The following is a 25194-nucleotide window of genomic DNA, read 5'->3' on the forward strand; positions in this document are numbered from 1 at the left end:
GGTACAGCTAACGACCAAACCAATTATTGATGAGTCAAAGATCGATTCAGATGTTTATCCATCCTGTGCAGTGACTTGAGCTAAAGCTAAGGAATTGGCCAATGCAGATTGTCCTATGCAGCCTGATTTTATTCCCTGTGACAGCCCAAAACAGGATTCAAGTTATGATGACTTGTCAGAGACTTTTCTGTCTTCATTTGAGGATCAAGATCCTTGTGTTGAGTCTGAGTGTAAAAATTTGTCTCTATCCAGGAAAGAGTTTATAAGGGAGCAGACCAAAGACCCTGAGCTCATGATATTGAGATAAAAAGCACTCTCAAGTGATGAGATTGAGAAAGTGCCAGTTGGATATTATTTCAAAAATGGAGAGTTAATGAGGAAGTGGAGACCTCCTGATATTCCTGCTAGTGAGGAATGGGCAGTTGTTCATCAGGTTGTGGTTCCTAAAATTTATAGAAATGAGATTTTAAGCCTGGCCCATAGTATGCCCTTAGGTGGTCATCTTGGTGTGAACAAAACTGTAAGGAAGGTTTTGAAGCAATTCTTTTGGCCTGGTGTGAGGAAGGATGTTGTGATATTTTGTAAGACTTGTCACACATGTCAGATGGTAGGTAAACCTAATCAGAGTCCCCCTGTGGCTCCTTTGCAGCCTATTCCTGCATTTGGTGAACCCTTTTCAAAAGTGATTGTGGATTGTGTTGGCCCATTGCCAAAGTCTAAGGTTAACCATCATGTGTACAACCTCTAGATTTCCAGAAGCAATACCACTCAGAAATATTAAGGCCAAGACTGTGTCAAAGGCTCTTTTAAAATTTTTCACCTTAGTTGGTTTGCCTAAAGAAATTCAGTCGGATCAAGGAAATAATTTTATGTCAGGGCTATTTCAACAGTTAGTTTATGAGCTGGGAGTTAAGCAGATTGTATCGTCTGCATACCATCCAGAATCTCAAGGGGCTTTAGAAAGGTTCCATTCCACTCTCAAAAATATGCTTAAGACACTTTATTTTGTAAACATGAAGGATTGGGATGAAGGAGTTCATTTGCTTTTGTTTGTAAGGGAGTCGGTGCAAGAATCCTTAGGGTTTAGTCCCTTTGAACTTGTGTTTGGACATCAGGTTAGAGGACCTTTAGTATAATTAAAGGAACAGTGGGTTAATGAAGACATGCATTTGAATTTGTTGGATTAGGTTCTGAAATTTAAAAACCGATTGCAGAAAGCTTGCCAGTTAGCAAGGGAAAATTTAAAAGCTACTCAGAATAAGATGAAAACATGGTATGATAAGCACGCCTGCTCAAGGACTTTCAAATTGGGAGATAAGTTCTTGGTGTTTTTCCCTACTCAGACAAACCCTTTTCAAGCGAGATTTCATGGTCCTTACGAAGTTGAATCTAAGGTTAATGAGGTAAATTATGTAGTTAAAACACCTGACAGAAGGAGACATACACAGCTCTGTCATGTAAACATGCTTAAACCTTATTATGAAAAATCCACAGATGTGTTAATGGCTGTTGACACTAAATTGTCTGGGAATTCACGAGTTGATTCTGGCGAATGTCATGTTAGACCAAACATTGTTTCAGCAAGACTGTCGAATGAAGATGTTTTGGAAAACCTTGAGGAAAAATTGGCTCATTTACAACCTCAGCAAAAACAGCAAATAAAGAGGTTAATTTTAAAATTTAGAGATTTATTCCCTGATGTTCCAAAGAGAACCACAGTAGCTGACCATGATGTTGATGTTGGAGATGCAGAACCAATAAAGCAGCACCCATATTGAATGAGTGTAGAAAAGAGTAAACGTTGACCAAGAGATTGAGTATATGTTAGAGAATGGTTAAATTGGAGTTTAATTTTGCAAGAGTGTAATCTCACGGTAGCTCACATTGAAGGCAGTCAGTAATTGCCTTTCCAAATGTTAAGTTGGAAATGTATATTTACTAATGTAATTTTTTTCTCATCTATAATCATGTAATGCGATAGTTGTAACGCATTGCTTTTCTAATTCTATATGCAGTTAAAAATTTTGCTCTTGCAGATCAAAATTTTTCTTTTGGGGGGAGGTATTACAAGCCCAGGTTGCTACCTGATGAGTGTCCCTTTAAGATGCCTGAGTGGTAGTGTGTGTGGCTTTACCTGACTACTGTGAGTGAAAAAAAATGACTGTAACCGGAATGTGCTGGCAATTGCACAGACAGATGGGGGGGGGGGGGGGGGAAGAGAGAGAGAGAGAGAGAGAGAGAGAGAGAGAGAGAGAGAGAGAGCTGGTAGCACTGACTGCCGGTCTCTGTATCTTTGGATGAAGAACAATCGTTGCGACTCTTACTTTAAAATCCATGTATGGATCTTTGGAGCAATCTGTGAAGTCCACTTAGTCGTTAACCTGTACTGGAAAGCAGGTATTTCTGTGGGCGGCCACATATCAAGTGCCCTCGGTGTGGCAGATACTTCAGAACAAAGCAATGGAGATCTTCGGTGACTGAGGTGTCGTATTGGTTCCATCACGGAACTTGTGGAATTCGTAAACACCTTCTCTCTACATTCTCCCTACATTATCTCTACATCCTAATGTGGTCTTCAAAAGCCTTTGCTCATCGTTCTGCTCCATGACTTGCTGAACTGAACTTTGAGAACTGTTCCTAGACTTGGGGTTTGGGAACTTGTCACACACACACTTTGGGTTTATTTTGGGGTCAATGTCTGATATCTAATGTTTTTATTTCTCTTATTATTACTAGTAGTTATTAATAAATAGATTCTAACATTTAAACATGACTCATTGTGCTTCTATTGTTGCTGGTATGTAACAACTCTAAGGAACTTGAAGCTCTCAACCCTATCGACCTCAACACCTTTGATGTAGACAGGAACATGTGTACCACCCCCCTGCCTGAAGTCAATGACCAACTCTTTTGTTTTGCTGACATTGAGGGAAAGGTTGTTGTCATGACACCATGTTACTAGGCTCTCTATCTTCTTCCCATACTCCAACTCATCATTATTTGAGGTACAACCCACTATGGTGGTATCATCTGCAAAATTTTGACTTATATAGTAGTATAAAGACCATCACTCTTGCAAAAATGCAGCTGGTTCACCAATCCTTTTCAATTTCTGCTACAAACAGAAACTTGACATCTTTATCCCCTCCTGACCTTTTTGATCCAGAGAAATTCTCCACCAATGAGGTTTATACTTATTTTTCCTCTGAAGTGACCAAACCACTCAGTTATATCAAATCACTATTTGGAAAACTGGGACTTGGCAATAAATATTTTTGAAACCTACATTCTAAGAGTAATTCTTAAAAGTGTACGATTACCTAGTTTGAGTCAGGAAGATCATATTCAGTAGCTTAGAGTGACATAATAAATATGGACTTCTGCATAGCAAGGTAACCAATGTGACCCCACTTTACGAGAGAGAGAGAAAAAACAGGGAACTAATGACCTGTTAGCCTAGTTCAGGGAAAATGCTGAAATCTAATAATGAAGGATAAAATAACAGAATACCTTGAAGAGAACACTGGGATTGAGCAGAGTTCACCTAGGTTCATGAACAGAAAATCATGTTTGATTAATCCGCTGGAGTACTTTGAGGATGTGACTAGCAGAGTATATTAAGGAGGAACTACTGGACATAGTGTATTTGAATCTCAAGATATAGAACATGGTCTGCGTTTTCCAGGATATTTATTGTTGGAGGGCATTGTGGTGCAGTGTGGGTAGGTTGGAAGAGGACCTTTGCCTTGAAAGTAAGGCCCATCCTCTCCGATAGTTCAGTGAACAAGTTGACTATAAATTGGAGCTCAGCCTCCAGTGCGCAAAAACAGTCGTGTTATTTGCATTCTGCAGTTTGACTACTGAGGTTCGGGTAACCTGGGTTCTAGAGTCCAACCACCATCAAAATAATGCTTTCCCATTGGTTCTGAAAATGATCTCCATTCCTGTGGGAAGTTTGTTGAAAATAAGGTGCAACATTGCAGATAGAGTGAGTCAAAACTCAGTGCAACATCTTCTGATGATGATTCTGCCATTTCATTTACACCTCCTCTAGACACATCTTTTTTTTTCCCCCACTGTCTGTTTACCACCTCCATTTCCCTTGCACCATCATCACTTTGCCATTTAATCTCTCCCACCTTCCATAATACAATGAGAAAATGCTGGAAACACTAAACAGGCCAGGGAAACATATGTGGAAAGAGAAACAGTTAATGTTTCAGGTCGAGACCCTTTGTCAGAACTGGGAAAAGAGAGAAAACAAGTTAGTTTTCAGCAGGAGAAGTGCTTATATGCATTGTTATGAGCCAGGTTGCTACTTGGTGAAAATCCCTTTAAGGCACCTGGACAGTAGTGTAGTAGTATGTGTGTGGTGTTATCTAAGGACTGCAAGACTATAATTGGAGTGTATTGGCTATTGCACAGAGAGAGAGTCAGAGAGAGAGAGAGATAGAGACACTGACTGCTGGTCTCTGTATCTATGGATGAAGAACAATAGCTGTGATTGTCACTATACAATCCACGTATGGATTTTTGGAGCAATCTGTGGAGTCCACTTTGTCGTTAACCTGTACTGGAAAGCAGGTATTTCTGTGGGTGGCCATATATCGAATGCCCTCGGTATGGGCAGATACTTTTGGAACAAAGCAATGGAGATCATTGGCGATTGAGGTGTCATATTGGTTCCATCGTGGAACTTGTAGAGAGAATTTACGAAATCCACATTCTCTCTACAATCTACTGTGGTTTTGCAAAAGCCTTTGCTCATATTTCTACCTTAGGACTTGCTGAACTGAACTTTGAGGACTATTCTTATACTTGGGGTTTGGGAATTTGCCACACACACACTTCGAATTTATTTTTGGGGTCGATGTTTAATATCTAACATTTTTATTTCTCTTAGTATTACAAGTAGTTATTAATAAACAGATTCATACATGGCTCTTTATGTTTCTGTCGTTGCTGGTACGTAACAAAATATACCTATATATTTCTCATATTCTATCACAGGTCTCCTTTTTGTTCCTTCTATTCATTCTCCTTGCATTCTAGGATTTAATTTTTCTCTAACTTTACCATTGAAATATTAACTCTGTTTCTCCATATATATATAGTGCCTGACCTGATTATTTCCAGCATTTTTGTTTTTAATATAATAGAGTAAGCTCAGAAGTATGTTTCTACTGTGAGCTTTGTTACGAAGGATTTTGGACTTTCGGGTAAAAATACTAGAAAAAGAAATCTGCTACATTAGTATTTCGACAAAACAATGAGAAACAAAATAACTTGCGACAGAGATTCAGAACAGTCCCAACATCTTTAGTCAAATTCTTAGGGCTCATTTACTCACGGGATAAAAGGACCAGGGGGATTTGAGCGATTTCCGTCTCGAGGCAGGGAAACAAAGGTTATTGAAAAATAAACAACAACGGACACGTAACGGGAATTATTTACGCTGAAACGATGAAATGGAGTAATTCGCGGAGGGTATTACTTCCGTGCGGTTTCATAATTCGAGTTAAGGCAACAGCGTTAGCTTGCTAGACTCCACTCACCTGAGTGACATACCCGCAGAGAGGGCGCGTCCACCAAAATACCTCTCGTGAACACATTGCGCACCGAACCATCAAGTGCCAGGAAGTGGAGCGCCGCTCATGTACGCGTTGCTCCACACCCCCCCCACTCTCGCTTCATTTCACTTACAGCAACGTTTCCAACCGGCCTCATCAGAGATCGCTCGCATGGCGACCCTTGATCTACTGGACGGCCAAGCGTCTGAAGGTAATGTTAACTTGTGCTGCAGCTGTTGCTGTGTGTGTGTCACAGTTTGATTTTATCTTATTTCCCCAGGGGTTTTAAAAAAACGACAAGACAATGCGCACAAGCCACGTTATATTTTGATGCTTATGGTTTTACAGTAAGTCTGACATTTCAATTGCTCTTTTTATAAAGCGGTTATTGGAGTTTATTTTGATTCCAATGCATATTAGCGATCTAGCATCGAATATGATCACTTTTAATTTGTAAAAGTGATCGTCTATTTTAATTAACTCAAGTCGTGTGTTGGTGATTGATTGTACAAGAATTAATTTGTATTTGATTTGATATTGCACTTTTTCTTGAATCCAAATTTTAAAATAAATTATGATAGATTTAAAACTTTTTCCTCATTATCTTTTCTTGAAAGGAATTGTTTAGAACTTTGTTGCTCTCCAGCACTTAATCTTCTAATACAACTTTATTGCTCTGATAAAATAGAAATAAATTGTTCTTAAGTGCAATCTGCCAGCTAAGTACTCAGTGGAAGTTTCCTTTTATTTTTAGTAACTTCCAATCGATTGCTTGTGACTTGGCAGAAGAGAATGTCATTCTTTTATACTACTGTTGCATATAGTAACTTACCCCAACATAAAACAAATGTAGCTGTTCCTCTAGTCAAATGTTTTGGTCGGACCAACGGATAATTTTGGCTGCAATTAGATTGTTGGAGACAATTTTTATTACAACGTGATAGGAAGGCGAAAAAGATGGTGCAGATTTAATAGAATACATCAAGGGATGAGGGACTTCAATCATGTGGATAGGAGAAATTGGGATTATTCACTTTAGAGCATAGAAGCTGTAGAGCTGATTGGCAGAGATGTGCAAATTCATGAAGTGTTTAGACAAAGTGAAACAAAATAAACGGTATCCATTGGCAGAAGAGCTGAGAATGAGAGAACACAGTTTTTAAGGTGACTGGCAACAGAGCCAGGGTGTCATGAGGGAAATGGCTTATCTGCCTGAAAGGGAAGTGGATTTAATTGTTGCTTTCAAAGGGAAATTGGAAAGATGTTTGAAGAAGAAAAAAAAGCAGGGTTATCAAGGAAAAGCTGTTTTGCTCTTGTGGGAGTTTGGTTTGGGTTTGATGGAATGAATGATGTTACCTTTCTTAGTGCATATTTGAGAGCTTGCATGTACCCTAGCCCTTTCCTGCAGATTTCACTTTGTAGTACTTTTTCACAGACTATATCACGTGAAAGTTCTCATTTCAACTTTCATTTTCACCTGTACTCTGCTGCATAACAGTGTTGGTCTATTCTGACATTTTTGTTCCTCCCAGCAGAAGAAAATAGCCCATCTACAGAGTATAGTTTATTAGTGATTTTTGAGGACCACTTAGAGGCACTTTGGGTTAAAAGAATATAATTCTGTAAATTGCTTTCCATGTACGTATAAACCTCTACATGAAGAAAGGCAGCCTCATTTTACTACCAGAAATATTTCTGACTGTGGCTAATACAATGCTCACAGCAGTAGGATGTTAGTAATTAATATATATATGGAATTAAAATGAGAAAAATCTGGAAACACTCAGTGGCACAGCTAGTAGAGCTGCTGCCTTCCAGCTCCAGTGACCCAGATTCAGTCCTGACTTCTGCTGCTGTCTGTGCAGATCTTGTACATTCTCCCTTTGACTGCATAGATTTTCTCTGGGTGCTCTGGTTTTCTGCCACACCCCAAAGACATGAGGATTAGTTGATTAATTAGCCACTGCTAATTGCCCCCAGTGTGTAGGTGAATGATAGAATCTGGAAGGAGTAGTGTATGAATAAGTAGTAATGTAGGAATAGTGTATGTAGGTGCTAGAATGTCAGCATGCATTGGATGGACTGAAGAGCCTGTTTCTGTGCTGTAAGACACCACAATGTCTTAACAATGAGTATTTCCAGCACCTTCTATTTGGATTTCATTTTTCCAGTAAACATACCATTTTGTTTCAAATATGTTGTTAAATTGCCCTGAATTTTCTTGGCTCTGATCCTTTTGAGTTAGGAGATCTATGTAACATAGCCAGGTGTAGTTACGAGACAACTTTGTGACAGATAAACAAACATGCTCTTAAACTGGTAGTCAAATCTGCCACAATGGTCAGGGTTCAGAGCATTTATAATCACATGGAATCATGGTAGGTAAATAGGGTTAAGATAAAAAAAACAGCCAAAATCTACTTGAATAAATATGCCTGAGGGTAAGATAGAATTGTCTTGCTGCTATGTTCCATTTCTATGCTCTACACAACTCTGCACTCCAGGAAGGCCTAAAATATTACACGGGTGACAATGAGCTAAAGAAAAAGAAAATACAAGCTCTGTATCGGCCTGAAACATCGATTGTTCATTTCCCTCAATAGATGCTGCCTGACCTGTTGAGTTCCTCCAGCATTTTTTGTGTGTTACTCCAAAATGTTAGTAAGATAACCTCCTGAGAGTAATCACAGCTGCAAAACTCATCAGAGGTTGTTGTTTATATAGCAGTAAGTTGCTGCACCCTTACCTTCTTCCTTGCCAACTGTAAGAAAGTGATTTTCATTTGAACTACTGTAAAACAGGAATGCTGAGCAAGCATTGTTATCTCAACAGGATTTTACCAGTATTTGTCAACTGTGCATAGAAATTCTCATAAAATGATTGCTTCTTTATCTCAATTAGTTTAGTACCAGTGAATAGTGCTTATGTCCCTGAGTCTTATCATGGCAATTTGCTACAATTAAACCACATTTCTCTCTGTGTCACCCTTTTCTGGAAAATAATGGAAACTTTTACTTTCAATCTTTAATATCATAACAGGAGAAGGCCATTTAACTCTCAGGCCTGTCAATTCAATTAGATTATGTTTGTTTTATATCTTAACCCCATTTTTCTAACTTGATTCCATGCCATTATAAATGCTTTGGTGCGTGACCATTACAGCAAATTTGAATAACGTGCAATTTGGCATTGATAGCTGGAACCATCTTTCGCACAGCCTTGACTTGTTTTAACATTAATATATTCTGGCTCACTTCCTGCTGCTCTTCAGAGAGTGGCAATGGTCTGTTCAGGACTGCTAGGATTTACCCAGTTAAGTAGAAGCAACTCCAGGACTTCTGTGTGTATATAGTCAAATGTGGAAGTCCAGAACTTACTCAACAATGCTGAGCAGTGCACCTGTCAAGACCCTCCACAACTGGACTTCCCATTGAATCCAGTGGCAGATTTCAATCTTGTGGAGATTCCTCAGCATTTGTAGTGATGAATTAGCTCTCAGATCCTGCATCAGTTTAGACTTGGATCAAGCCAAAGAAGGTTCCAGTTCTTATTGCTAAATTACAAGTTAGACTTGGATTAAGAGCTGCACCTACATTGATTTAATTGATATTGTAGGGCTGTAAAAAAGGGAAAGTATGATTATTTTTAATTATTTCAATTATGTTGATCTTGAAGTGTATTTTTAGTATTTTGGCTCATTTTATTTTTTAAAACAATTCAATAATTCTTAGTTTTTAATTATTTACTTCATAATTACTGGACAGTACAGTAACAAAGCTAGTAAAGCTGCTACCTCACAGTCCTGATCTCCAATGCAGTTGTGTGGAGTTTGTACAAAGCAGGCCAGTGCCAGCAAGCACTGGCCCATTGAGTACAGAAGAGAAAAGTGATTTTTCTTAAGCTTATTCATCATCAGAGCTCTAATTTTGACCCCTTACAAAATTAGAGTTCTGATGACAAATAAGCTTAAGAAAAATCACTTTTCTCTTTTGTACTCCTCAATGGGCCAGCACAACACATACAGGTTTTCAAACCAGATTATGGTTGTGGGTTTTGCCTAACTGAAGATTTGGAAACTACTAGCAAACTTCATCTTGGCAGTTGTTTAAAGTGTAGTCATCTGTAGTTGCATGCAAATTGGATTTCTGCTTCTGGCAACCAAGGAGATAGTTGATTCTCACATGGGTAGTCTGGCATTGTGATGGATACCTGAATTCTCACTGGCAATCTGAGCCTAGTGGCATTTTCCTGTGACTGGCCATGAGGTGTTTTTGAGGATATTATTTCTGTCCCTGAACCCCTTCTGTCAAGCCACTGTATTGAATGTTGGTGAGTTAATGGCATTGAGCAGTTCCACAATGGTTTCTCTTATCTAAATGGAGGTTGTGAGTTTTTCAGATTTGAAAGCCTGGGCTCATTTAACAGTTTACTGTTGATAAGATTCTTCACAATCCTGAGGAATTGAGATGCCACACAGGATCAGTATCCACTCATTTAGTTTAATTTCAGCATTTTAAAGACAGTTCTTATCAGAATGTTACATTCAAGGCTTACCATCTTCATGTATGCACATCCAAACCATACAAGTGCACAGTTCTCAGCATTCAAGTACAATAGTGCAAGGGCAGTGATCTTGAATGTCTTGGCAATTACAGCCCAGGATGTGGCCACAAGTTTTTGGACAATTTTTCACCTTATATTTTAAGCTGTAGTTACTTTCCCAGGTTAATTTACCATCACTTAATTCCTCTAATAGATTTATTTTGTTGCTGATAACCAGAATTAGCAGTGCCTCTATCCTTGCAGAATTACAAACTCAATGGTTGATGAAGGAGTCATACATAATGAGGATCTGCATTCTATTTTCTCCATCCTCTGTGAAAGGAAACATGACAGTATAGTTGAATGGAGAGGAAAGTTTCAAAGGGCAAGCAATTGTTATAATTATAGTTGACATGGTGACTATGCCATGTACAAGTTGACATAGTATGCAAAGTTGGGTTGGAGTTTACTGAAGAGAGATCAAGGGAACAGTTGGTGTCTATAATGCAAACTCTTTGTGAAGACTGTTGAAAGATGTGTTAAATAATAAATTACTGATGACATGTCTGTAGAACTGTATAATTTACCAGTGGTGTAATGACTAGCTGTTTCTCTATAATACCTTGATATTAGACTTTTTTTGGGTAAGTGTTTTAGATAGTATTTCAAAATTAGCTTTAGAATGAAACACTTACCCTTTTCTATCATTCAGTGTCCCCAAAGGTAGCTTACACCTGAAAAATGTCAGTATCTTATAAAGTTGCTTGCCCTTTGATCGAGCAAGATTATCTGGATCTGAGGCAATAAATGGATTTGGCAAAACCAGTACAATTACAAATAGTCAGAATGCATGCCTACATATTCCACTTTGACATTCTCCCTGCAGTCATTTTCAATATTGGAGGAAGGTTATTTTCAATCCAACAATCTGAAAGTCACATTGTGGGCGTGAATGCATGGACAAAGTATTCAATCTGCTTCTATCAAAATAAAAGTTTAGGCCCAAGAGCTAGCAGCAGTATTTTTTGCCTTCAGGGCAGTGAATTAAAAACGTCTTACAAGGCATTGTTCCCTGAACTTGGGACACACAGGTCACTTCCTTTATACCACAGCATTGCCCTATTTATACTCCATTTAAAACCTGTTTTAATATTTCTTAAGTAGAACTTTTAGTCCAATGCTAGAAGAGTAAATGCATTATATACCTGTGTACATTTTTTCATTGTTAGAGCTTCCACAAGTATAATTGTGAATCACTGTCAAGTTGTTGACTGTTCTGTGCTATGGATTCACTGGTTCAAAACAGCTTTGCTTTATACATTGGTATTATATGTTGTGCAAGATTGGGGTGGTTTTCACTGTGATTTGGCTGTTACTGTGATTACAGTGTTACTAAAATAGTCGAAAGCAGGGCATAGAGAATGAGGACAGCTGAAAAAGATGTGATGAGATAAGAAGATAAATACATGAGCAAAACAAGTTTTGGAAAATACAGAAAGAGAGTGTCGTAGAGTAATACAGCACAGAAACAGGCTGTTCGGCCCAATCCGTCCATGCCAATCAAGATGCTGATCTAAGCTAGACTCATTTGTCCATGTTTAGCCCATATCCTGCTAAACCTTTCCTATCCATGTATCTATCTGTGTCTTTTAAATGCTGGTACTGTACCTGCCTCAACTACTTCCTCTAGCAGCTCGTTACATATGCGCACCACCCCGTGTAAAGAAGTTGCCCCTCAGGTTCCTTTTAAATCTTTCCCCTCTCACCTTAAACCTTTGCCCTCTAGTTTTTGATTCCCTTTCCCTAATAAAAAGACTGTGTGCCTTCATCCTATCTGTGCCCCTTGTGATTTTATACACTTCTATAAGGTCACCCCTCAGCATTTTACTCTCTAATAAATAAAGTCCTGGCATCTCTCCCTATAACTCAGGCTCTCAAGTCCTGGCAATATTCTCATAAATCTTCTTTGCAGCCTTTCCACCTGAATGGCCACTTTCCTAATACAGGGTAACCAAAACTGAACAAAATACTCCAGGTGCAGCCTCACCAATGTCTTGTACAACTGCAACATAATGTCCCAACCCCTGTACTCTGTGCCATGACTGATGTAGGCCAGTATGCCAAATGCCTTCTTCACCACCCTGTCTACTTTCAGGGAACTATGTACTTGTACTCCAAGGTCCCTCTGTTCTACAACACTGCCCAGGGCCCTACTGTTCCCTGTGAAAGTCGTACACTGGTTTGACTTCCCAAAGTGCAACACTTATTTGAACTGAACACCATTTGCCATTTCTTGGCCCACTTACCTAGCTGATCAAGATTCCCTTGTAATTTTTGATACTACCTGTTTTAGTGTCATCTGTAAACATGCCTTGTACATTCTCATCCAAATCGTTAATATAAATGACAAACAACAATGGGCCCAGCACTGATCCCTGTGGCACACCACTAGTAACAGGACTCCAGTCTGAAAAACAACCTTCCACCATCATTCTCTGCTTCCTACCATCGAGCCAATTATGTATCCACTTGGATAGCTCTCCTTGATCTCATGAAATCTAACTTTCCAGACTGGCGTTCCATGCAGGACCTTTGTCAAAGGCCTTGCTAAAGTCCATTTAGACAACATCCACTGCCCCACCCTCATCAATCCTCTTGGTTACCTCTTCAAAAACCTCTAAAAGATGAAGGAAAATAAAAAGGGAAACATATTTCAATTGTTAATAAATTTACTGTCTCCAGTGTCTCATCTCATCAGAAAATGTGCAACTTGAATTCAACAATTTGCTAGACTAATTGGCCACTGTAAATTGCCTCTAATGTGTAGGTAAGTGGTAGAATATGGTTTGGGGGGGGGGGTGCAGGGAGCAGTTAATGTGAGTGTGGGGAGAATAAAATGAGTTAGGGTAGGATTAGTGTAAAAATGTAAAAATTGATGATCAGCACGCACTCAGTGGGCCATAGGGCCTGTTTCCACATTGTACCTCCATGACTCTATAATTTTCTCCGATATGTATTTAGCTAAAATCAATGTACATTTTAAATAAAACTGTGTATCTTTGTATTTCAAATGATCTGTTTGTATAGCTAAATGCAATATTTACCTTTATGGGCGGAGAAAATTGATTTTATATTTTTTTAAGTTATAAAAAGTCTTTTCTGTATGAGCCTGTGTCTCTTCCAACATTGTAATATGGAATATGTGATTAAATTCAGTCATTACTCATAAACTTTTGATGAGGATGGGGGAAGTATTTTCTATAAATTGAAACTTATCAGCTTAGAATAAATAATGTTATGGCCTGGATTTTCCACCTTGTTGAACCTTTTCTTTGGTGTAATATACCTCAAATCAATGTAACCAGCTCAAAAGGTAAGGGGATTTTAAGATTAACCCCATAAACCACAATAGTGCATAATTATACACCAGATTACAGTAATGTGCCCTACCCTGCTGAAAATAAGTAGAATCTGATGATGTTGAAAATATAACAAGAAATGTACCACACCCTCTTCCCAAAAGTGTACTCAAAAATACTTAATTATTTTTCTTAAACTGGACTGTCAGTTGAGCTCAGATTTAGGTTGTTTTTCTTTCTACAGTTTAATTATATTATTGTGTTTGTACTTCATTGATCCTTCTTGACTTTCTTTTGATGTTAAGTTTATATTGTTTCTAAATTAAAAATAGAAAATAGTGGAAATACTCAGAACATCAAAGAACATCTGATTAAGGAAAAGATCACAGATCCCTGAAAGTTGCCTCACAGGTGGATAGGGTAGTTTATAAAGCTTATGGGATGTTAGCATTCATAAGTCGTGGGTTCGAGTTTAAGAGCCGCGAGGTAATGATGCAGCTCTACAAAACTCTGGTTGGACCACACTTAGAGTCCTGTGTCCAGTTCTGGTCACCTCATTATAGGAAGGATGTGGAAGTGTTGGAAAGGGTGCAGAGGAGACTTACCAGGATGCTGCCTGGTTTAGAGAGTATGCATCATGAAGGGAGACTAAGGGAGCTAGGGCTTTACTCTTTGGAGAGAAGGAGGATGAGAGGAGACATGATAGAGGTATACAAAATATTAAGAGGAATAGATAGAGTAGACAGCCAGCGCCTCTTTCCCAGGGCACCAATGCTCAATACAAGAGGGCATGGCTTTAAATAATGGGTGGGGAGATATCAGAGGGAGGTTTTTTACCCAGGGAGTGGTTGGGGCATGGAATGTGCTGCTTGGGGTGGTGGTGGAGGCAGGTACATTGGTCAAATTCAAGAGGTTGCTAGATAAGCATATGGAGGAATTTAAAATAGAGGGATATGTGGGAGGAAGGGGTTAGATAGTCTTAGGCGAGGTTTAAAGGTCGGCACAACATTGTGGGCCGAAGGGCCTGTATTGTGCTGTACTGTTCTATAATTCTATGATTCTATGATTAGTGTTTTCTACATTTCTGTTTACTCCTTAATTCTCTGAAGTTAGGATGTCTCCACGTACAATGTTTGTCTTTAACTGTGTTTTCTGTGATCAATTACTTTTCTGAAATAATTGTACTGAATCATAATGAACCCAGTCTTCTGTTGAAAAATGACACCTGTAGTCCTCACCTGCATTTAAACTTTATGTAGAAGGCCAACCTTGCTGACCCTACAAATCCAGAAGTGGGCCTGTGAGGTGTAGCAAGATATTAGCATTGAATAGTCCTCAAGTGGCATAGAGCTTGGTCTGCCCATTCCCCACCACCTCTCCCTCACTCAAAACAGCCTGATAATATTTGTCAGGAGGCATATCTTTGTCTCTAATCAAAGCCAGTGAGGTTTTTAAAAAATTGTTTTATTTAAAAATATATTGCAAGTGACAAATAATGAACAAAATTATTCTAAGATAATAAAAGATATAAAAGAAATGAAAAGAATATTAAAACATTTCACAAAAAATATTAAACTGAAATAAAATAATTGAAGAAAGATCAGCCCTATTCTTCAAGCCAAGAATTTCCCTTGAAATGAACAGGCATTTCTATGCCTGAAGACAAAAGAGACTGCAGATGCTGGAATTTCAATGCCAGGCCTGACTAGTGTGGATTGGAAATGCAGAGACCCCAGTGTAATGCTATGTAAAGCAATGGCATCAATCACTCAAGTATGTCTTGGACATGCCATTAATAGGAATGGTTGAACATTGATGACTCTTTTCAGGCCAGTCACTTTATCTCTTAATTGGGGTTTGTATTATCATCCTTTTTAGCTGTACATTGCATAGACTGGCTGTTAACAATAATGCAGTGTTCTGTTCCTGCAGTTCCTGCTGTATGTGATTGCCTGGAAATTGAACTGCATAAAGCTTTTCAATTAAGAGAGATACTGACCATTTCTGTTATGCAGTGTCTGAGCTTGGACGTGCTGTTGTCTCTTTATCCATGTGTGTATTCATACTGTGATCCTGATTGAACAGAAAAAGTTAGGTAGAGGTAGCATTGTGTTACATAACAAATATTCAGTCTGACAGATTAAACTCTCAACATGGAAATGGCATAGATCTTTACCTTGCCAGTGAATCGCTATATACTTGGAAATATAATGCCATACTCTGCCTCTCTCAGGACATTATAAATTGGCATTGGGAATGGTATGTTTCCTTCAGAATTTAAACAAAATATCATTTATTGCCCATCTCTAACTGTTCTTGAGAAGGTGGTTGTTAGCCGCTTTCTTGAATTGCAGCCATACTTCCGATGAAGGAATACCTGCAATGCAATTGGATAAGTGGTTCCAGCATTTAGACCCAGCAATGATGAAGGAATAACAATATACTTCCAAAGATGTGGAGGGGAACCTGCAGATCTTGTAAGTCTTGGTGATACAGGTCACAGGTTTTGGAGGTTCTGTTGGAGTAGTCCAGGTGAGTAACTACAATTCAGTTTATAGATGGCAAATAATGTCAGGTGGATTGTTAAAGGACTTGTCTTTATATGTTGCTCATATTTCCATGTGACATAGAAGGAGGACATTCACCCATTGAGTCTATGCTGGCTTTCAAAGCATTCCCATAAATTAAGTTCTCCCACTTAGGTATAACCCATTCTTGCTCATGTGCCCAGCAACTCCACCGTAGTTTTTTTACCACCCAGCTACAATAGGGGCAATTTACAGTAACCAATTATCCTAGCTATTAGGACATCTTTGTGATGTGAGAAGAAACCAGAGCACGGGGAAAATTCCAGGGTCGTAGGGAGAATGTGCCAAGTCTGTAATGAAAGCACCAGAGTTCAGGATTGAACTTGAGTTGCTGGAGGAATGAGACACCAGCACAAAGTGCCGCACCCTCCGCCATCAGATTTTGGAGCGATCCATGAACCTCATTACTCTTTTGTTTTGCACTATTTATTTATTTTTGTAATTTACAGATTTTTATGTCTTTGCACTGAACTACTGCCTCAAAACCAAATTTCACATCATATTTCTGTGATAATAATTCTGATTCTGCTTTCTTGCAACCACTAGATGGAATTTCATTTGTGTAAATCTTTCCAATGTACCGATATAACTGCATATTGTCACAAGCCACGGTGGCAAGGGTCAACACTGGACAATTGCTTGCATAATTTTCGTATGTGTCACTGTTGAAAAGGAGTAGGATAAAATAGCTGCTGCAACTGACTACATTATGAGCCTTGGCATGTATAACTGAATTCAAGAACCGTTCCGCTCATATATTGAGGAAGAGGACCTGTTATTTAAAGCAAACAATATCTTGGAGGCTGAAGGAGAGAGGGATATTGTGAGAGCCCAAAATGATGTGATATGCAAGTGTAAACCGAGATATTGTAAACTGAGATATTCTAAACCAAGATTTGGCCAGATGGCTATGGCATGTTATCAAATAGTCTTGCACTATACAATGTGAGTGATAAGTTTATAGATGTTGTGAAGTAAATGGAAGATTACTTTAATCCAAAAGCTTTAGAAATAGCTGAAAGATATAAGTCTGGGAAAAGGAGCCAGAAACAGTATGACAGAAATGGTGAAATGAATGGATTGGAGGGTTTGAGTTATCAGGAGGGATTGGCTAGGCTAGCACTGAGTAAATTGGTATCTGGAATGAGCTGCCAGAGGATGGAGGGATATGCAATTAATACAGGCAAGTGGGATTAGTAGAGATAGGTGTGATGGTCAGCATAGATGCTGTGGGCTGAAGGGCCTGTTTCTGTGCTGTATATTTCTAGGACCCTACATATTGCATGCAAAGCAATTTTGGTGCATTTTTCTGATATGTCTTACATGATAAGTTTGTGTGCAGATTAATGGATGAACTAATTGAGTCAAAGCTGTTGAGCATACAAAAATTGTATGTAACAGTACTGTGTTAGTCAAAATGGCATCCAAGAATTCTAGAGGATTTCATCTAATTGGTATCACTACAGTCCACAACTAGAAAGCTGTAGCTAAATCCTAGCCTGCAAAGTCATATCTGAAGTATACTAGTAAGACTGGTTCAATTAATTGCTATTGTTGCAATGGTCATTACTTTTCACATCCTTGTCGGTTTAGAATAACCAAATGTTTCAGTTGCCAAAAGAAAAGTCACATTTTGACAGCCTGCAGATCTAGGGAGCAACAGAAGTAATTTCGATGGCAATTGTAAACATCAATAGCCAGAAGAACTTAATAGTTTGGAAGTTCATTCAAACAACAAAGAACAGGGATTATACACTAACTGTGCCACAAACATTAATGGTGGCAAATAGATTTTGAATGAAGATGTTGATCAACAAGCAGTGCATTGGCATATGAATTGGTACTGCTGCAAACTGCTCAATAATGGACAATACAATGCTACACAATGGACAGTGAGGACAGCTTCCCATCATTATACTGATTTATAAGGACGTCAACTTTAATGGAGAAGGACTGCCTGAGACAAAGATTAAATTGGAAGACTGTGCAGCATAGTTGCTTCAAAGATGCATTTAACACATTGTTGGAAATAATGATATGTTCAATGACAGCAATACTGCTATAACAGGATACAATGCACACATTTGCATTAGATCAATTACAAAACCAGTCTAGTGCAATTCCAGACAAGTCCCAGATGCTCTTAAGAGTAAAGCTGAGAAGGAACAGGATAAGGTTTGCATGGAAATGGAGTGCATGTGAAAACGGAAGTCATGCCATGAGTGGTTGCACCGAAGACAAGTAAAAATCATATGGCTATACAGAGACCATATATCAAGCTGAAAATGTTGAACAATATCTGCTACCCACTTTGCAAGATTTCTACATTGAATTACCAAGACAAAAAATATTCAGGCAGTATAAGAATGCAGAGTAAACAGGACATACTTAAAAAGTATTAGAGTTCTACCATGTCTACACAATGAATATCAACAAAGATAGTCAGTAGAGCACGACCATCAATATGTACAAACGTTACTCTATAAAGTAACGTTTAAATGTTACTTAGGATGAATAAAATCTTGCAAGGAGTGAATCATTGCTTTTGTAACTAAAGAAGTCCTCCCTGATACATGTTATCTGTGTTTGATCCTCTACTTGTTTGGGGTGGGATGAAGCTAGCCAGGACTCGTAGAACAGTGTAACTCAGAACTCTTTTTAAAAAAAAACTTATTTAAATGAAATAACACTGCTACTAATATAATGTAAAATATAATAAATAATATAACACAAGGTATTACAAGAACTATAAAAGAATTATGTGAAACAGGATTGTATGATTAAAATAAAAATTACAAGCTATCATAAAGTGCCATGTACTGTTGCAGTTTTGGTACTTACAGTTTTCTAACTCTTAACTAGTTGTAACTTCAACTCCTTCAACGAGTTACAGCTAATTATCCGAATTAGGTCATTAGCCATAACTCTAATTCTAGATGCAACTCACTGTGGTGTTAGTCCTATTCATCAAATTTCCTTGTTAGTTTCCCACATTTTTCCCTGTATGTTTCCTTTTTACAATACATAAGAATCAGACCTGTGATAAGAAATTGACACAGTACCCTCCTTTTGTGATTGTCCCTCCATATCCCATTTATTCCTCTTAAGTCCTTGCATCCTAACCCAGTTTCTCGTGTGTCATCAATCCTGACAACTGAATAGTTCTTTTGATGGGCAAGAATCCTGGAATCTACTTACTGAAATTCTGCAGACGGGCTGTGGCAAAAAAAAATGTAGATTGTGTCTTTGGGTTAATCTTTGTGAGCAAAAGGAATATACTTCACATCACAGCCTTTTATTTTAAGCATTGCTTTAAGGAAAGGTCTCATGGTGTCTCTTAACATGCTGGATAGATTTTGATCAATTTTTGGTCTAGGTTGTTCAATCAGGCAATTGTTCAATAAGTTCACTGCCTACATTACCAAGACAACCAGTTGATTGCCATGAGCACAAAAGAAGAAAATCTTTTTATTACAGAAGTGCAATATGAAGTTGAAGTCAAACAAGTCTGCATTGTACAATGAGAAGCAGCATATCTTGGTTTGAAGGTTGATGCCATTGATTTACAACTGCTGAGGGAGAAAGTGGAATCCATTAACAATTTCACCAGAGTCTGAAAATATACCTAAAGTTGGAGCAGTATTACATGCAATTCTTTTCGGATCTTGCAATCATTTGTTGAAAAAGGATGTGAAATGGATGTGTGGAAAGGAGCAATGAAGTGCCTATGGTGACTGCAAGAAAAGCTTAGCAAATAAAGCTTTCCTTGTTCATTACAGTAGTAATATAAGTTGAAGTTGGCAGGTGATATGCCAGGTTACAAACTATAAAGCTGAACAGTTAAGCCCAGTTGCTTTTGCTTTTTGCTTGCACTGTCAAAAGCAGTAAGTGAAATTGTGCACTAATTAAGAAGGAAGCACTTGGAGGAGTAACAGTCAAGAAATTCTGTATTTACTAGGCAGATACTTTGCCCTAATGATTGTGATAAGGTTAGGGTCATATTATTGGAATACATGCATGGTGGCTTAATCTGCTCAATAGCTGCCAGGCTTGGATATTCTACTGCACACAAAACCAGATTTTTTTTTCTGGGATTTCCCCCATCATTGTGAATAGTAGATTGTGGAAAGGTGAGAGTTAAAATGACATGCAACCAGAAGCTCAAAATTGCCATTGTGGATAAAGCACAGGTGCTTCATAAAATTGTTGCCCAGTCTACTTTTGGTTTCTCCACTGTAGAGGACATGAGCACCAAATGCAGTAAACCAGGTTGAAAGAGGTGCAGGTGAATCCCTGCCTCACTTGGAAGGGCTCTTTAAGGCACTGGATGGTGTTAGCAGGAGGCGAAGGGACAGGTTGTACACCTCCAATGATTGCTGGGGAAAGTGCCAGGAGACAGGCAGAGATGTGTGGACCAGGGAGTCACAAAGAGAGTGGTCCCTGTGGCAAGCAGAACGGGGGGAAGATGTGACTGCTGGTGAGATCACATTGGAGCTGGTGGAAATGGCAGAGGACGATGTTTGGATGTGGAGGCTGGTGGGGTGAAGGGTGAGGACCAAGAAAGCTCTCTTGTATCTCCAGAAGAGCAATAAACACAGATGCCGGAATCTGAAGCAAGCCACAAATCAATGGAGGAACTCAGCAGGCCAGTCAGCATCAGTGGAGGGAAAAAGACTGTCGACATTTCAGGCTAAGACCCTTCATCTATTGCTCTTCTTCCTGGAGAGTCAGAGCAGATGTGTGGGAAATGGAGTAAGTACATGTGAGGGCTTCATTGACTATGACAGAGGTGAAGCCCCACACTTCCAGAAGAAGGACATCTCAGAACCTCTAGAGCAGAAAGTCTTATTTTGAGAACAGATGCAGCAGAGACAGAGAAATTGAGAAAAAGGATGGCATCCTTCAGTAGCGAGGAGGTATAGTTGAGGTAGCTGTGGGAGTCGCTGGGTTAATAGAAGATGTCAGTGGTGACTCTGTCTCCTGAGATGGAGATAGAGAGATCTGGAAAAGGAAGAGAAGTGTCAGAGATGTTCCAAGTGAATTTGAGGGTAGGGTGGAAGTTGATGGCAAAGGTGGTGAAATTGATGAGTTCTGCATGTGCAGTTGGCAGCAGTGATGCAGTCATTAGTGTAGCAGAGGAGGAGTTGAGAGTGTGCCAGAATGGGCTTGGAACAAGGACTATTCCATGTAACCAGCAAAAAGACAGGTATAGCTAGAGCCAATGCAAGTGCCCATGGCTACCCCTTTAATCTTTGGAAAGTGGGAGGAATAAAAAGAGTTGTTGAGAGGGAGGACAATTTCTGCCAAGCAAATAAGAGTGTTAGTGGAGGGGAACTGGTTGGGTCTTTGGTCAAAAAAGAAACTGTGGGCCCTAAGACCATCCTGATGGGGGATGGAGCTGTAGAGAGACTGAATGTCCATGGTAAAGGTGAGCTGGTTGGGACCAGGGAACTGGAAGTTATCAAAATGGTAGAGAGTATGAGAGGTGTCCTGGGAGCACTATTTGCCAAAGTTGTAGGAACAAGTCATCAAAAAGCTTTTGATGTCATGGAATGGCCTAATAGACATTTTCAGAATGTACATGTAGACTGTTGTGAAAAAAGGGAATGACAATGTCCTGATACTAATCAACAGACATTCACAGGGAATTGAAATGAAACACATGGAACAAGTACCATGCATGAATTTACTATAGATAGGCTAAGGTCTATGTGCATGGTGTGGTTTGCCTGAGGAGCTTGTTTCTGACAATGGCCCTGAGTTTCAATCTATAGTTTTCACAAACTTTATGAAACTAAATGATAGCAAATACATTCTCATATCATCAGGCTTCAAATGGAGAATCCAAGAGAGTTGGAATGGTTAAGGAGGCTCTCAAGAAGCAGAAATAATCAAAGCTCAGTGTGAAACATTGCTTAGCCAATTTTTTGCTGAAGTACACAACAAATCTGCATACATCACCTGCAGAAATCTTCTTGAGGAGAGGATTTAGAATACGCTTGAGTATTGTTCAACCAAATTTTTGGTTTCAAGAATTAAACCGAAACAGTTAAGTCACACATGTAACTGTAATGTGATTTGGAAAGAATGCAGTTTCAAATAAAACTACCCCGTCAAGCAAGTTGAGGTCACACACATAGGATATAGGAGCTATGGTAGAGGGTTGTGGAATCAAGAAAGGCTTGATTGAAATTGGTGACAAAATCTGAAGCTTCGTGAGTTTCCTTAACTATTCCAGCAGAACTCTTGGCTTCTTCATTTGAAGCCAGATGATAATCGCTTTTAGGGATCCACCAAGTCTGGATATTGAGCCATTCATAGAGTCATACAATATGGAAACAGGTCTTTCTGTCCAACAAAACCACACTGGCCATCCATCAAGCATCCATTTACATTACTCCTGCACTAATCCCATTTTATTCTCCTCACACTCCCATCAACCTATCTAGATTCTACAAGCTAGAGACAATTTACGGTGGCTAATTAACCTACCAACCTGCAGATCTTTTGGAATGTGAAAGGAAACAGGTGGAAACCCGTGCAGTTACAGGGGAATGTGAAAACTCCACACAGACAGCACCAGAGGTCGGGATCTGTGAGACAGCACCTCTATTCAATCAAGAAGTTGTACCCAAGTTGGATCCGGTACAGACCTAAGGAAGTAAAATACAAATCCAAGCAAATCTGAGAAAGAAACAATGTTCTTTAAATACATGTTCAGAACTGAACAGTCCAAAAGTTTTTTTGACACCAAACCCTTTACAGGATCGGGAAGAAACTGATGAAAGCACACTGCCATTCCGTCCCACCACACCCCCAACCCCCTTCAGTGCCACCTCATCTCAGCATCGCCTGCTGACCCTCCCTAATCCTAACAAACGTTTACAAATGCCAAGCTCTGATGCAACCCCTCCATGGCAATACCTGCTCTGTTTCAGCATCTGCATTGAAACATAAGGGGAAGTAGCTAGTGTTATTAGATTTTAAAAAACACTATATATTTTCACTTCTAGCACCTGAATTTGATTAGCTGGTTTGCCTTCCACTTAGATCAAATCAAGGCAATTTTCCAAATTGTTGGGTAGTTTATGTACAAATGACTACAAAATAAAAGGATAAAAACCTTCTCATTTAGCTGCAAGCATACTTTGTGAAAATGTTTGGCTTACAGTGGAAAAACTAATTGTAGTGTAACAGTAACGGCAGTTTTAAATTTAGGCTGAATCACCCTTGGAGATTTATTTTGCCACTATATCTGGTTTAAAAATGGTTTTGATTCGTACACCGGCTAAAAATGACACATGTTTCATTCCCTATAGATCTCTCACCTTGAGTAAAAGTGTAAATTACTGGGTATTTTTCATTTCCACCTTCCTACATGCTCTTTAGAAAACATCAATAACAACACAATGTGGCTGACTTTTAAAAATAATTGAGCCATGATTTGTTCTCTTGCCTGAAGAATTCTGGGACATCAATTTAGGTTGGATTAGACCATCCTAAATCATTGCCTGAGTTAAGTACTGTTAAGGTACTATAGCCAAGATCTATTAGATCTTTCTTGAACATTATGTAATTTATAACATGGTTTTTAAAAACTGTACCATGACAGAGAAAATCAGGTCTTATGTTTCGATATTGTAATGGTGATACAGTATTTGAAGAGTTAACCAATTGTTTGCGTTCTACAGATAATTCAAAGTCAGGCAAACACATTTCTTCACAGCTCATGTTCCTCACTTCAAAGATTTTGACATGTGGAAACCTGTAAAACGAAAGCTTTCAACTGCAGCATGTTAATCCATAGAGTGCAGTTAGAACATGAATAAAGCCATAAGCACCTTTCTTTTCCTTTTATAAAGTGCATTTATACAATCAGTTTTAATTGATGGTGAGAAATATGTTTCATGATCAAAGATTGTGTAGTTTTTTCTCATCTCCAGTCTTAATCCCTGCCCCAACCTTACAAGATACTGCAACATTTATGTTGCACCTTTCTTTCCTACTGCTTTTCTAAAGTGTTGATTTCTGTTGATGTTCGGTGTAGGCACCCACATCTGTTGGAAAGGTTGTCATGTGGATATTAGATGAAGAAGGGTTCGGCCTTCGTTATGATGTGTTTATGGATAAAGTATCTGCTGACAGGTTTAATACATGAGTAATAGACACTTAGACAAGCTACTGTAGGGTGACTCATCATGAAACTCATAGACCAACAATATTCATACCAAAAGGAGAAAGAAGATAGATAAGATTAGTAGGGAAAAAAGCACCAGCAAACAGATTGAATGTACAATGAAAATGGCCAATGTCTTGCAATCTCTTGAAAAATAACTTTAGCAATGACATAAAAGTTTATTTATTTGCCTTAGCATAAAATGCAACCCAGGGGATTTTCCAGAGGATGGGAACAGGCACTGAATTATGTTGCAAGGATTATTGAAAATAGCTCTATCACCGTGCAATATGCAAATTTGCACTGAAGACCAAAATAGTTTCGGCATGGCCAACTTTAAATATAAGAAGGCATTAATAGGTAACTTAAAAAACACAAAATGTTGGAAACACTCAGCAGGTCAAGCAGCATCAGTGGAAAAAGAAAACTGATTAAAGAACTGATTAAGAAAATTGATTAAGGGCTGATAGATTAATGAGGGAAGTTAGAGAGAACACAAAGAATCAAGATTTGTGAGATGAGGGCATTTAGAGAGAGAAGATATGTACAAAGGAACATGGAAGCTGCAAAATACAGAACTGTATCTTAGTTCCTGTGCAGAATGTTCATCAGAACACACTTTAAATGCTTCAATATTATATAGATTTTGACACTTAGAACAGATTTGTATCACTAAATGCTAGTTACTTACTCGGTTAGATGCCAGCAGGTTCACACTTATTCTGCTTGCAAATCTCATTAATATCCATGGCACCATCATCTAGCTTAGATTTGATCCACGGGATGAATTGAGTTGGAAAAATTGGAAACAATACCCATAAATAAACCACTACCCTCTTACCAATCTCCTGATGTAACAAATAACACAATAGGCAACAAAAATAGCAAATCCTGAATTAACTTGTGTATCTACCTACAGAACCCAGATAAGACGTACATGTGAAAGACCTACAAGAAGG

General features: G+C 38.7%; 1 protein-coding gene across 1 annotated transcript in view; it reads left to right on the forward strand.

Annotated features, from left to right (window-relative positions):
• Positions 1-5651: 5651 nt before the first annotated feature.
• Positions 5652-25194, forward strand: part of edaradd (EDAR-associated death domain) — a 64733-nt gene continuing 45190 nt past the window's right edge. The window contains exon 1 of the mRNA XM_052011335.1: positions 5652-5781. Within this exon, the coding sequence (XP_051867295.1) occupies positions 5655-5781 (127 nt within the window). The 5' untranslated portion in view covers positions 5652-5654. The remainder of the gene's footprint in view (positions 5782-25194) is intronic.

Source organism: Pristis pectinata, chromosome 3, assembly GCF_009764475.1.
Source record: "Pristis pectinata isolate sPriPec2 chromosome 3, sPriPec2.1.pri, whole genome shotgun sequence".
NCBI lineage: Eukaryota > Metazoa > Chordata > Chondrichthyes > Rhinopristiformes > Pristidae > Pristis > Pristis pectinata.